Genomic DNA, 14,649 nt, shown 5'->3' with positions numbered 1-14,649 from the left:
GAAGGTGAAAGAGAGAGAGACACAGAGAGAGAGAGAGAGAGAGAGACACAGAAACAGACAGACAGAGAGAGATACAGAGAGAGGGACACAGATAGACAGACAGACAGAGAAGGAAAGAAAGAGAGAAGGTGAAAGAGAGAGAGAGAGAAGAAGGAAAGAAAGAGACAAGGTGAAAGAGAGACAGAGAGAGAAGGAAAGAGAGAATGCGAGACAGAGACAGACAGACAGACAGACAGACAAGGTAAGAAAGAGAGAAGGTAAAAGAGAGACAGAGAGAGAGAAAGAAAGAAAGAAAGAAAGAAAGAAAGAAAGAAAGAAAGAAAGAAAGAAAGAAAGAAAGAAAGAGACAGACAGACGGAAAGAAAGAGAAAAGGTGAGAGGGAGAGAGAGACACAGAGAGACAGAGAGAAAGACAGACAGAGAGAGAGAGAGAGAGACAGAGAGAGAGAGAGAGAGAGACAGACAGAGATACCATCACACGGTGTAAGTGTCTCCTCTCCTCTGGACCGTAGATACCTGAGGGTCGGAGCACACACGTCTGCAGCAGGCCACCGCCTTTGCAACACACATACACACACACGCACGCACACACACACACAGGTCTGAGTGTATGGGAAAGTTAAAGACACAGCAGTGTCAGGTTCAGGAGTCTCCGCCTGGTCTTATTGTAAAGCTCTAAATTTAAACAGGTGTCAGTTGCACACAGTATATTAGCATAGCTGCACCTCATCACCGCACACACACACACACACACACACACGCACAATGTGCTCAGGGAAAAAGAGATGAGGTCAGTGTCAGAGAGCAGGATCTGTACCTTTTAATGGTCTTCTGTTAGCAGAGAGGATCATGCGCTCGGCGATGGCTTTGGTTCTGGAGTAGTGATCTATGTGCTGAGAACCACAAAACACACAAATCATAATATACCTCTGTAAAAAAAAATCAGTTTTCTGTTCACACCTTGATCTCACATCGAAATAAAGTTCGATATAAACCTCTTTACATTGCAGTGATGTGGAGTTCTGGACTGTGATTGATCAGGAGATGGTGATTCATTTCATCTAACTCTGACATTACGTTATCATACAAAAAGCGCCACATAAACTGAATAAAAAATGTATGTAATCGATGATATGGTGAAGTTTTCTGTAAGGAGACGTTTATTTAAGGCTTTTGGAAGGAGTCTCCAGTGTCAGAGGTAAAGCTGTAACTCAGTTTTCCGGCGCAGAGGAGTTTACACTTTCTCAGTAACAACAACAAAAAACAATCTTCAATTCTGCTTGAAGAAGAAGAAGGTTTTCACGTGTCCATGTCTCATAATGAAAGCACTGCTCCAGAATCAGCTCTCAGAAACTCATCTATTCGTCATTGCCTGGTGATTCTCAAAATTTTTGTAGCTTTGTTTTGTACCTGTTTAACTGCACACTGAATCCCACAGACTCCCTCAGGATGGATCTGTTTCATTCACATTATTTACATTCCGGACATTTAAGTATTCCTGAACTTTCCACCAATTAGACACATTAGGTCTTGAGTTTACTTTGGTGCTTGGACCCCTAAATATAATACCTTTGATAACGTGGGTTGTGATTGAAACCACAACATTTTGTTTTAAAAAAACAAACCCAGCTGAGCCAATGAAACAGAGCCAATGAGTAAAACATAAATAACTTTCCATAATTCTTTGACTCGGCGCCACGGTGGTGTAGTGGTTAGCGCTGTAGCCTCACAGCAAGAAGGTCCTGGGTTCGAGCCCCGTGGCCGGCGAGGGCCTTTCTGTGCGGAGCTTGCATGTTCTCCCCGTGTCCGCGTGGGTTTCCTCCGGGTGCTCCGGTTTCCCCCACAGTCCAAAGACATGCAGGTTAGGTTAACTGGTGACTCTAAATTGACCGTAGGTGTGAATGTGAGTGTGAATGGTTGTCTGTGTCTATGTGTCAGCCCTGTGATGACCTGGCGACTTGTCCAGGGTGTACCCCGCCTTTCGCCCGTAGTCAGCTGGGATAGGCTCCAGCTTGCCTGCGACCCTGTAGAAGGATAAAGCAGCTACAGATAATGAGATGAGATGAGATGAGAATTCCTTGACTCTAGCTTCTGTAGCAGTTTATCCAGTCACATGCATTCATGTAAATTATTTAACTGAAGGCAGCTCATCGGAGCAGAGACTTGCTACAGGGTTAAAAACATTTGCTCAGAAAGAAGAAGGGGTTTTGCAGACTTTCATTGAATTTTCATTTTATTTACACTCTCTTGGCTGAGTTTTTTTTTTTTAAACCCAAGAGAGGGAACATGTTTACTTTCTCTGCAACAAGTTCAATCTTATCTGTTCAGGATCTGTGATGCTACAGAACCACTTTGAATTGTTTTATTTAAGGCCTGGCCCACAATACCAATAACTGTAACTATAATGATAACTATAAATAAATGGGCGGCACAGTGGTGTAGTGGTTAGCACGGTTGCCTCACAGCAAGAAGGCTCCGGGTTCAAACCCAGCGGTTGGCGAGGGCCTTTCTGTGTGGAGTTTGCATGTTCTCCCCGTGTCTGCATGGGTTTCCTCCGGGTGCTCCGGTTTCCCCCAAAGACATGCAGTTAGATTAATATGGGACGGCCTCGGACTGAGGTGCCCTTGAGCGAGGCACCTAACTCCCAACTGCTCCCCGGGCACTGTTAGCATGGCTGCCCACTGCTCTGGGTATGTGTGTGTGCTCATTGCTCACGTCACGTGTGTGTGTGCATGTGTGTGTTCACTGCTTCAGATGGGTTAAATGCAGAGAGGAAATTTCACAAGTGTATGATGAATAAAGTTGTAAAACAAAAAAATCAGTCTCCTGCTGTTTATGTGGTCAGTGCTCACACCAGACTGATAATGGTCCCTATAGTCCAGGCCTGGGTTTATCCGTACCAGTGAGATTGCTTCTGGAGTGATTTTTCCAGAACTGGACCTGATCCGATAAAACATCTGACCAATCAAGCCATTGTTTACATGTGACGTTCGTCTGACCACGTTCTATTTTTCTCTGGCATTTTAGTACATCCTTGTTGCATCATGAAATCACGGAATACAGATTCACGGAAAAAAAAAATACAAAACAGATCTTTTATTCACGGATGTGTGATTATTTTCGGTGAAATATCAATAATAAATTAATAATAAACATATAAATGCAGGTAAGATATTTTAATTATGAACTTCGGCAGTCCAAATGTTTAATTGTTTTAGACTTCTTAATTTTTTATCCGTGATGCATCATCTGTATGAAATCGGTAACCAATCTGTAATATACTTTAACGTCCGTGACCAATCTGTAAATTATTAGCATCCATGATGCATCCGTATTAAAATCCATAACCACTCCGTATTTTGTATCCTTTTTTTTATTATATTTCTGTAATCCGTGACCAACCCATATTATATCAACCACCGGAGTGTGTGCATGGGTTGTTTTGGAGTCCAAGCTGTACAGTATGACCCGGAATAATGTGCTACTACTTGGAAAAAACTTCCATGACTATTCCTAAGTTGTGTGCATTTATTTCCCTGAGTGTCAGGACCAAGCGATATTATAGTGGGGATTATACTGTAGTTGTGGTGTTTCTGCTCCAGACTGGAACTAAATTCAGGCAGAGGGATCGTCAGAGTTGGAGTTATAGGTATAGTTAGTTATCAGTGTTGTGGGACCAGGCCCTTATAGACATAAATCAAGTGTTAGAGATACAGCAAAGCAGAAATGCGTGCGCATCACAGCGAACATGTTTCCCCAAGCAAAGGCTGTGAAAAAGAACATTTTGTTCTACTTTCAGGTAGTTTGTTTAGTTTGTGAAATGGAATGAAATCTCGCTGAAACTGAGCAACTATGGTTGGAGATATTAGCAAGCTTTCTGAGGAAGCCTTTCGGATGAGAGGTGAAATGTTTTCAAGAATCTTCAAACAAGTCCAGTTGCTCTCTTCTACCACGCACAGTTTACTATGAACTGAATGACTGAGAATCTTCACAGATATGTTTCTACACACTTTGGGATGAGATCCCTTCGACTGGTGCGGGAGTATGAGAGGACTTCCGGAGAACTGGCGGACATTTTGGCCAGAGAGGATCGTTCTTTTTTGTCAACCTGGAATGGCCATCACTGAAAAGAGGTGGGGGTCTAAGACATCATTTATCAGCCACCTACTATGCAGCCATCAGAATTCTGATTCTATGATGATCCATGAGAGGATAAATACCTGATACTCCCTATTAGTCAGACAGAACTGAGGAAGCCTTTCGGATGAGAGGTGAAACGTTTTCAAGAATCTTCAAACAAGTCCAGTTGCTCTCTTCTACCACCCACAGCTTGCATACTGTGATTTCAAACACACCTGCTGTATGGTACAGTTGAACGAAGTTATGTCTCAAACCTCGCAAATCATGTTAGGTGAAAATTTCACTTGATCGTAGTCTGTTGGATCCATCAAGCATTAAAGCTTCTCTGCTTCATTTTGTTTCAGGCTCATGACCAGAACCTATAGGGAAGCCATGGCCTAATGGTTAAAGAAGCAGCTTTAGAACTAAAAGTTGCTGGTTCAATTCCCTGAACCAGCAGAAATGGCTAAAGTGCCCTTGAGTAACATCCAGGCTGCTCTGGTTATGTTTTACATCACTCTGGATAAGAGCATCTGGTAAAAATGTCATTAATGTAATGTAACGTAAAATGAACCACTGCTAGAGCAGGACCTTTACAAGTTTTAGTTGAATACCCCTGCTTTAGGATCTCGAACCAGATCCACGATCAGCAATCGAGATCTTTGAGAAGCTTGAAAGTAAAGAGATCTGACCCTCTGACATTCACGCTCAGGTGAAAGTCATGTAGCGAGAGTTGATACGACACACAGTACGATTATGACAGATGATGACACACAGTAAAGAAAAGCAGTTAGCGTGACTGATCTGGGGTTCATTACTTGCTCATTTACGTGTCGGTTGAGAAGACGGGAGCGGCTTGTGTAGCACACACACGCCACAGGTGTCAGGTTCGCCCAGTTCACCTTGTTAACCTTCTCTACATATAAATCACTCTCTCTTACCTTATCCAGAGGCACGCAGGGTACAGAGTCCTCGTCCCCGTCCTCAATAGGCTTCCCAGCAAAAACCACATTCACCGTGCTAGTGTACACCAGTCTGGAGATGCCATGCTCACAGCACACTGCAACAAACACACACACACACACACACACACACTGAGCTCCACATGCTCTCCTCACACACTCCAACGTGAGGAGATCTTAACTTTGCCACAATAGCTCATACTGATTGGAGTGAGTAGATGTTTCAAATAAGTGCTTGATTGTTTCTGGAAATGTTTGTCATTAGGTACAAGGCTAATGTTGCTAACAGGTAACTTAAAAAAAATCACACACTTATTGTAGTTCCTGATGATAAAAGTGTCTCTTTCACCAATGAGCCAAGAAACGTAGGAAAACATGAGCTAAAGCTAACCGATGATTTAAGATTTGTTCTTTGTTACCCAGCATGATGATAACTCTGGCCATACAAATTAGCTGAATGCTAGTCGTTAGCTGTCGATACAAACTGCTGTGCTAAATACAGGTACAAAGAATACGCTGTTTAGATTTGTTAGGAATTTAGAACTTGACGCTAATGTCTAATGCTGAAATGTTTCCTTGTGATTTTAGAAATATGTGATTGTGGGGAAATGTAGTGAGTAGAAAGTACTCAAGAGTTTTTTCTTTTAAAATAACGTTGTACTTTGTTGACACACATTTCAGCATACACTTCCAAAAGCCTACTTGTTAGCAAAATTAGCCTTACAGCTCTAATAGAAAACAAATCATAGATTTCTGTGTCATTAGCCTTAAACAACATGAGTCTCATAACAGCAGTTATCTCACAATTAAATTAATTAGTGGGACATTGCCTTTTTTTCCCCTCCAAACATGTAGTAGTCTCACTGATCGACTACTTCAGCTAATCGCATAAGAAATTAAATCAATAATCCTTTTAAGAGTTAAATGCAGCCCTAGGAGCTTGCAATCTATATCAAACTTCTTATAATATATTACATAGATGAATTGAATAACTCAACTCATGGACTAGCTCACCGTTTATGATGTTGTTGGTGCCACCAACGTTGACAGACTCCACCTGCTCTTTCCTTAGCTAAAGAGACGAGAAAGAGAAAATAACAATTTCTGTTTGATCAAAGCAATAAATGGACCTTGATAAAGCTGGGTTTTTGTTTTTTTTTGGTAGCTATGCAGCTAGCTACCTAATTAAACACCTCTTAGGATGGACGAAGTTTCCTCCACCACAGTGAGTCACTCACCAGTGGTTAACTCTCTCCCGTTTATAACCATGGTTTTATCCACCACTTAGTCATTAGCTGCTAATCACACTGTGGTAGTGTACTAGTCAGTGTTATGAAGAAAAATAAAGCAGGGTGTGTGGTGTTGGGGTTATGTTCACCAAAGTTATAAGCTTTGCTTAGTTATAGGATTGAAAATGAAATTATGTTACTCCTGAATGAATGAATGAATGAATGAATGAAGGAATGAATGAATGAACCCTTTATTATCACTGTTACCAGTGAAATTGACCATCAACCTGTCCTTACAGAGGGGGAACAGGACAGGAAGACAGGGATAAAAGAAAAAGAAACACAGTAGTAACATGAGGAAAGATGAGGAAAAAAAGACCCACCCCCCCCCCCCACACACACACACTAAGCTCCTATCAGGAGTACAGTGTGGGAGCATTTAAAAACCTCCGCACAAGCACACAATAACACAAGTACACTTTAAAACATGGGACTTGAGGGGGGGAAGGGGGGAAGGAGGGGGCAATCAGGGGTGGGGGAGAAGGGGTAAGAGGGTAGGAGGGGAGGGGAGGAGGTAGAGGTAACCCAGCGCAAGCAAGCAGCCGTCCGCTCCTGCAGCCATGCAAGCGGCGCTGGTCACGCACCCGCTTGTCACACTGGGGGTGAAAAACAGCGACCGCGGAAAATTGGGGAAGGAATGCGAAGAATGCGAGAGTGTCTCCCAGCAGTGACCTTCTGGGGGAAATGTTTTCCCAGCAACGGCCTTGATCGAGGCCGGTGCTGTTCAGGGAGCTGAATGTTGATAAGATAGAGATTGTTTGGTCTTTCGAACAGACGCAGTCTTTACACGTCCACACCACTCGTCCATATCTGTCCATTTCGTCCATTCTGTTCAATTCAATTCCATTTGGTCTCTGAAATACTTATTCCTTGCAAAGCCGAAAGCATCTCCAAGATGACAACCATGTTGTGGTTCAAGTTCTGCCACAGTCTGAGTGCCGACAGCTTTGCCCACTGCTTCAATCATATTGGGCAGCTTTGTGGGGCTTTGAACAGCTGTCACCATTGTCTGATTTCCTCGATATACCAGGGCAATGCCTAATCCAATCAGCAAAAGTCTGGTAATCATGGTTCCGAATAGGTAGATATCTTCAATGTCCTCCACAGACATTCCGGCAGGACAGGTGGGTTCCCCTGAACCCAGAAACTGTGTCAATTTCATTAGGTGACCAGTTTATCAAATCCATGCTTTTTTAGTTTAGAAATTCAATGCGGAGAGAGTCTCTAAGAAAAAAAAGTATAGGCAGATGAGACAAAACAAAGAGCACAAGCAGGAAAAAAAGGAGAGGAGAGGAGAGCAGAGAAATGCGACCGCCTTCCGTGAGAGCACGGAGGACAAAAAAAATGATGTTACTCCTCAGACTTCTCAGTAATGTTCATAAACTCATATCAGGACGTGACGTTAATTTCTCCAAGTATCTAATAATATGAAGATGCAGATTCTCCTGGTCCAAGTAATTTTTTTTTTTTTTTACCACAGTGTAAATCTCCTTGTGTTGATGATCAGGTCCTACACTGTATGACCAAAGGTATGTGGACACCATATCATATATGTTTCTTCCCCAGGTTTTGCAAGAAAGTTGGAAGCATACAATTGTATCGAATGTCTCTGTACACTGTAGCAGAATATAACAATTTCCCTTCAGTGGAACTAACAGGTCCAAACCTGTTCCTGTTCCAGCATGGCAATGCTCCTGTGCACAAAATGAACTCCATGAAGACATGGCATGTTCAGGTTGGAGTGGAAGAACTCAAGTGTCCTGCACAAAACTCTGATCAAACTCAACTCAACTCCACTGAACACCTTTGGGATGAACTGAAACTGGAGCCTCCTCAACCTCAACATCCCAACATCAGCGCCTGATCTCACTAACGCTCTTGTAGCTGAACTGAATGATCAGAAATCCTTACAGCCACGCCCCAAAATCTAGTGGAAAGCCTCCCAGAAGAGTGAAGGATGTTATTATAACAAGAAAGGGGACTAAATCTGGAATGAGATGTTCAACAAGGACATAAGGTGTGATGGTCAGGTGTCCACAAACTTTTGGCGACTTTATTACATGCTCCAATGTCATGGCTCACCTTCTAGGTGCTAATTTAGAGACTGAACCTTACTTTGTGTATCAGTTGTGTGCCACCCTTCATTGTGGCCAGTTATGTGGTGATTTTTTTTAATTTTGGCTTACAAACAGCAGCAACACCAAGGAATTTAAATCCCCATCAACAGCCCTGCTGCATCCGATTTGCTCGTCATTTTCATTGCTGATCTAAAAATAAACTACCACTCAGATCACAGTGTTGTAGTCGAGTCACTAAACCTTGAGTCCGAGTCCAGTCTCGAGTCCCCAGTGTTCAAGTCAAAGTCATTAAAGAAAAATTTGAATCAAGTCTGAGTCGAGTCCACTATCGAGCCGAGTTGAGTTCAACACTCCATCCCACCATGTGACGGCGGCTGTTTTAGCGCCATTAACATTAGTTTGTTCCTGAACATGGCGTATGAACAGGTGAATGTGCTTCTCTTTGTCAGGGAGTGTGAAGTATTCTGTCAGAGATGGTTGGGAGATGGATGCAAGTGCAGAAGGTGTGTTTATTAATACAAGTGAAGACGGTAAACAATCCAGAATGGCAGGCAAAAATCGTAAAATGGTGAAACAGGCGATAGGTCGAGTGAGACACAAACAGGCTATCATAGACTCGGCAGAATCAAAAACGAGAAACAGGAAATCAGGAAACCAAACAAGGAAATAAGGCTCGGTAATGTGTCAGCAATGCAACTCAATACTTTGCAAAGTAAGTGTGTTTTCACAGCTTTTATATAGGTGCACTGATCGCACCTTAAGCCTGTGCAGGTACAAGTCGTTTACAGCGCGTGTGCGAGAGTCCGTTTAGCGCTCGCGCTGTCCGGAGTGCGCCGAAAAGTCTATCTGATGCACGTGCCAAGGCACGCAGGTGTGACACTCTTGGACGAAATTAGTACAAAAATTAATATAGATATAAATATCTTATGTCAAATTATTATTATGACATGTTAGAAAAAATAAAGAAAAAATCAGAGTCCTCGTCTCCAATTTATGAGTCCGAATGCAGTTAATACACGAGTCCAACTCCAAGTCTGAGTCATCAGTGTTCAAGTCCAAGTCAAGTCATGAGTCATTAAAATTATGGCATGAGTCGGACTCAAGTCTGAGTCCTAGACTCGAGTACTACAAGCCTGTCAGATCATATCAGTTCAGTACTGCTACTATGGTGGTCCCTTTTCGTTGATGGATGGGGGTAGAGGGGGGCTAATACTTTATGCAGCAGAATGGATGGACTACAGTGAGTAGCTGTACACCTACAAAGGAAGTAACGACATATTTGATGAGAGTGTGTGATGTTGAACACTAACCTGTTCTGGTCCTGACATGCCGTAGGACGCAGTGTGAAATATACAGTCCACTCCAGCACACACCTTATACAGGGTGTCGTAGTCACGCACATCACCCTGCACACACAACACACAGGATACATACTATTGGTTAACATGTTAAAGGTTCTGAATGCAAAGTTGAATTATGGGTAAAAATGTTCTATTTCTATTGCTGTTGGAGTTTCGAGATGTTTCGCTGCTGCACACACACACACACGCCATGTATCGTGTGTGGAAATGTTTTGCTGAGATAAAAAGCGTCCCATATTTTACAATTCCAGAGATCGGCGAAGCAAGTGAGCAACGATATCACGTGACCACCGAGGGGTGTGTTTGACCTACTTTTAACCAAAACAAATCGGCGTGGGCAAACATGGCGGACTCGGCTCTCCTGCCAGCTAAAAGCCAGCGGAAAAGAAAAGGAAAGCCTGCCTAGTGAGTGCAACTGCAAGATAGAGCAAGGTTAGAGAGATGACGTGTCATTTTTCTGGACAGATAACTAAATCATTCTAGCTAGCGCTTAGCTATCTTAGCCTTAGAGTGCATGGGCTCGACTCCACGGTAGCGAGTATGGAGTTACACACCTAATGTTTTGATCTTGCAGAGAAAGAAACGAGAACACAAAAGCAGGAACAGAGAAAAGATCTATTCACGAATGCCAACCACAAATTACATCCCTGCAACTCAGAACTCTCCGAGGTCGATGCAGAGTCACAATGTTTGCTTGGTCACGTTGCCATCTTGGTGTGACAGAGTTCCATAGTTATGCTAATTAGTTAAAGCTCCTCGCGTTTGGCTGTTTCCGTAGTGCCATACTGTTTTAGTCTGGCTAACGCGACTTCAAAGCTCTGCGAGCATTTGGTCTGGCAAAGATATTAAGCCCAACCGTTTCCCAAAGTGCGTGGTTGACCCGCCTCCCTGAAATGCCTCAGTTTGCTACTGGTCGAAGCCAGAAAAGGCTGTGACGAAGCTTAAACCAATCACATCAGTCTTTCCTCTGATGTATGTGACGCGACGGGGCTAACTGGTAGATTAAACTCTTACCGAAGCCGGTCAGGAGCAAGGCGAAAACGTCCTTCCTTTCAATAAATACCTCCAGGGCTGCTCTTTGCTCCGTTTTCAATGAGAACTTGCTCCATGTTTGTAATGTTTCTAGTGAATGAAGCGCTTCCGGCATAGATTCTGTAAACAATCTATGGCTTCCGGTCGCAGTTCTACTACGTCACTGCCTTGAACACGCCTCTACCCAGGGCTGTTGGAGATGCTCAAAGTTGATTGGCTCCCGATTTTTCGGGAGCTTGGAAGAGCTGTAGATAGCTTGCCTGGCCAGACTAAGCTCGCAGCAGGCCCTCGTGTTGCGTCACGCTTAGGATGGGCGGGCCCAGGCTAATATTGTTTACCTCAAGAGGTGGGTCCCAAAACGGAGAAAAGCGACCGTCAAGACATCAAAATGATCACATCTCGTCAGCGTGATATTGTTCTTGCGGAACGTAGGAAAATGCCATGCACAATAAAAAAAATTTGAAAATTTCAGATGACTTTGCGGTCAGTACCTTTAAAGTGCACCTGACACCAAAAAACATGTTAATTTCCACCATATTGAGTTGAATAAAATGACAGATTTACTTCACACATCACGTGACAGAATAGTAAGAAACCTCGTTTTGAATGGCCCGCCACGCAGATAAATTGATATCACGGTGAGCCAACCCATGGCTGAGGAAGAAGGCGGATATGACGTCACATGCAGAACTGCTGACAGACATTTTCTCAACTTCTCGTTGTTCACCAGTGCTTTGCAAGTGAATATTTTTGCGTCTGAGTCATTTATTTTGGTGAATATGCCTGCTCGTTGTGTGGCTGGATTTTGCTCCAACCCCAGGGAAGCCGGGTATAGTCTGTATACCTTTCCCAAGGATCCCATCAGACGCGAAGAGTGGACAAAACAAGTGCGCCAGACACGGGAACTGTTATTTATAACAACAAAATGATAGTTTAATTTGAAAACAGACCGTATCTTGGGAGGAAATTATGTCAGGATAGCTTTGTGTATAAAATCAGTCTATCATCTAAAATTTCCAATCACCGACGATATTAGCGTAAAGTAGGAATTTCATGAACATGACCAGATTGAATGAAGTATGAGGTTTATTTACATGCAGTATACAGAGCCTTTGGTCAAGAAAATATAATGAAAGATACTCCCAAATTATTATATGCAGTAATCCTGTTATATAATCACAAATTACAGATTGGCTGAAGTCTGAGGTTTTATTCACATCTCATCTCATCTCATTATCTCTAGCCGCTTTATCCTGTTCTACAGGGTCGCAGGCAAGCTGGAGCCTATCCTAGCTGACTACGGGCAAAAGGCGGGGTACACCCTGGACAAGTCGCCAGGTCATCACAGGGCTGACACATAGACACAGACAACCATTCACACTCACATTCACACCTACGCTCAATTTAGAGTCACCAGTTAACCTAACCTGTATGTCTTTGGACTGTGGGGGAAACCGGAGCACCCAGAGGAAACCCACGTGGACACGGGGAGAACATGCAAACTCCGCACAGAAAGGCCCTCACCGGCCACGGGGCTCGAACCCGGACCTTCTTGCTGTGAGGCGACAGCGCTAACCACTACACCACCGTGCCGCCGTTTTATTCACATGTACATAATATTATAATATACAGAGTTCAGTAAAGTTGGAAAGATATTGGCAGATTCGAACTTCCAGGATCAATAACTCTTAAGTGAAATGTTGTTAAAACACAAAACACTCATATTTTCAACCGTAGTAAGATAGACAACGAGCTACAACCTAACTTTTATCAAAACGAGCCATCCTTGGAGCCACACCAACAACATTAGTGTTTACGTGCAGCCAGCCGTGAGAGCAGTGCGTCTACAAAGTGCAACACCGAAAAGAGACATTACAAAAAATATTCAATCACTTCACTATGATACAGTGTAGGCAGCACGGTGGTGTAGTGGTTAGCGCTGTCGCCTCACGGCAAGAAGGTCCGGGTTCGAGCCCCGTGGCCGGCGAGGGCCTTTCTGTGTGGAGTTTGCATGTTCTCCCCGTGTCCGCGTGGGTTTCCTCCGGGTGCTCCGGTTTCCCCCACAGTCCAAAGACATGCAGGTTAGGTTAACTGGTGACTCTAAATTGAGCGTAGGTGTGAATGTGAGTGTGAATGGTTGTCTGTGTCTATGTGTCAGCCCTGTGATGACCTGGCGACTTGTCCAGGGTGTACCCCGCCTTTCGCCCGTAGTCAGCTGGGATAGGCTCCAGCTTGCCTGCGACCCTGTAGAAGGATAAAGTGGCTAGAGATAATGAGATGAGATGAGATGATACAGTGTAGTGTCACCAAACTCACTACACACTTCATTGGTCCCCTACAGATTACACTACAACACTTGTATCATAGTGAAGTTATTGATTAATATTCCTATTAAAAATTCCCAGAAATTATGAAAAATGCCTTTCTTTCAAACCAAGTGTTGTAGTGTAATCTGTAGGAGACCAATGAAGTGTGTAGTGAGTTTGGTGACACTACACTGTATCATAGTGAAGTTACTGAATATTTTTTGTAATGTCTCTTTTCGGTGTTGCACTTTGTAGACGCGCTGCTCTCACAGCCAGCTGCACGTAAACACTAATGTTGTTGGTGTGGCTCCGAGGATGGCTCGTTTTGATAAAAGTTAGGTTGTAGCTTGTTGTCTATCTTACTACAGTTGAAAATATGCGTGTTTTGTGTTTTAACAACATTTCACTTAAGAGTTATTGATCCCGGAAGTTCGAATCTGCCAATATCTTTCCAACTTTACTGAACTGTATACAGAGCCTTTGGTCACGAAAATATAATGAAAGATACTCCAAAATATTTATTATATGTAGTAATCCTGTTATATTGTCACAAATTACAGATTGAATGAAGTCTGAGGTATTATTGACATGTATTCTGTGTCCGAGTCAGAAATCTCGCCTTCTGCAGGCAAATCGTCCAGATATGGCTCAAAACGATAAGGCAAAATGCCACCCACTGCCTCGTCTTCATGTAATCCGACATGTCCAGTGTCAACCTCAAAAAGGGCCTCAGTTTCTGAAGACTGGTCAGAAAATCGCTCTGTTTCGTCGTCCATAGCTGCCTTGAAGGCCGAGCGGTCGTTCTGCATGTGACGTCACGGCAAATATGGCGGCCACTGACAGCGGCTTGGTGCTTTGGCCAGATTGATGCAGCTGCGCACAAAGAGTTTCGTTCTGTTGGTGGTTAGTTCTATCATGAAAGTGATCAGTGGTGTTTGTAGTTTTATTACAGAAACCTGTTTTAGAACATAATTTTGCTCTCAGGTGCACTTTAAGTTTGCACTATGCAAATAATCTCATGCTTGCTTTAGTGTTTAATCACAGCTGGAGAGTGTACTAAGAGATTTGTACCTAAGAGCTGTTTCTGTTATCATAAAGACTGTCTTGTTGCACATCCCAGGACTGACACTGAACATCCCTGAACACACTCAATAATGTTTGTCTTTACTATTTTACACCTATACACTATAACGATTTATAATCCGGCTATCCAGAGTTACCTAGAACAAGACAGGTTCCATTTCGAGTCTCAAGGTTCCTTCCTGGTGTTGCCTCTGACCTCTTTGTTAGGGATCTACTCAGTAAATCTACATCCAGATTTCTGTAACGCTGTTTTGTGCTTTGTGAAAATGTCTACTGTTAAAAGCACTTATTTTAAACACCACGCCTTTAAAGAGAACCATTTTGAGTCAGTTTTGTGTGTTAACTCTTTCCCTTGTGACACCTGAGTGCATTGGCAGGACGGGGTCATTAAACCGCGGTCCTGAAACTCGAGGCCATGG

General features: G+C 43.2%; 1 protein-coding gene across 3 annotated transcripts in view; it reads right to left on the bottom strand.

Annotated features, from left to right (window-relative positions):
• The window catches only part of LOC132900393 (putative short-chain dehydrogenase/reductase family 42E member 2), a 122,065-nt gene that overhangs the window by 35,838 nt on the left and 71,578 nt on the right, over positions 1-14,649 (bottom strand). For all 3 annotated transcript variants that reach the window (XM_060942466.1, XM_060942467.1, XM_060942468.1), the window contains exons 4-8: positions 9,759-9,854; positions 6,096-6,153; positions 5,061-5,179; positions 818-893; positions 473-555 (exon numbers count right to left, since the gene is read on the bottom strand). In XM_060942466.1, the coding sequence (XP_060798449.1) occupies positions 473-555; positions 818-893; positions 5,061-5,179; positions 6,096-6,153; positions 9,759-9,854 (432 nt within the window). The remainder of the gene's footprint in view (positions 1-472; positions 556-817; positions 894-5,060; positions 5,180-6,095; positions 6,154-9,758; positions 9,855-14,649) is intronic.

The sequence above is a fragment of the Neoarius graeffei genome, chromosome 16, assembly GCF_027579695.1.
Source record: "Neoarius graeffei isolate fNeoGra1 chromosome 16, fNeoGra1.pri, whole genome shotgun sequence".
In the NCBI taxonomy this organism is placed as follows: Eukaryota; Metazoa; Chordata; class Actinopteri; order Siluriformes; family Ariidae; genus Neoarius; species Neoarius graeffei.
This window is presented reverse-complemented; position numbering and strand designations above follow the sequence as displayed.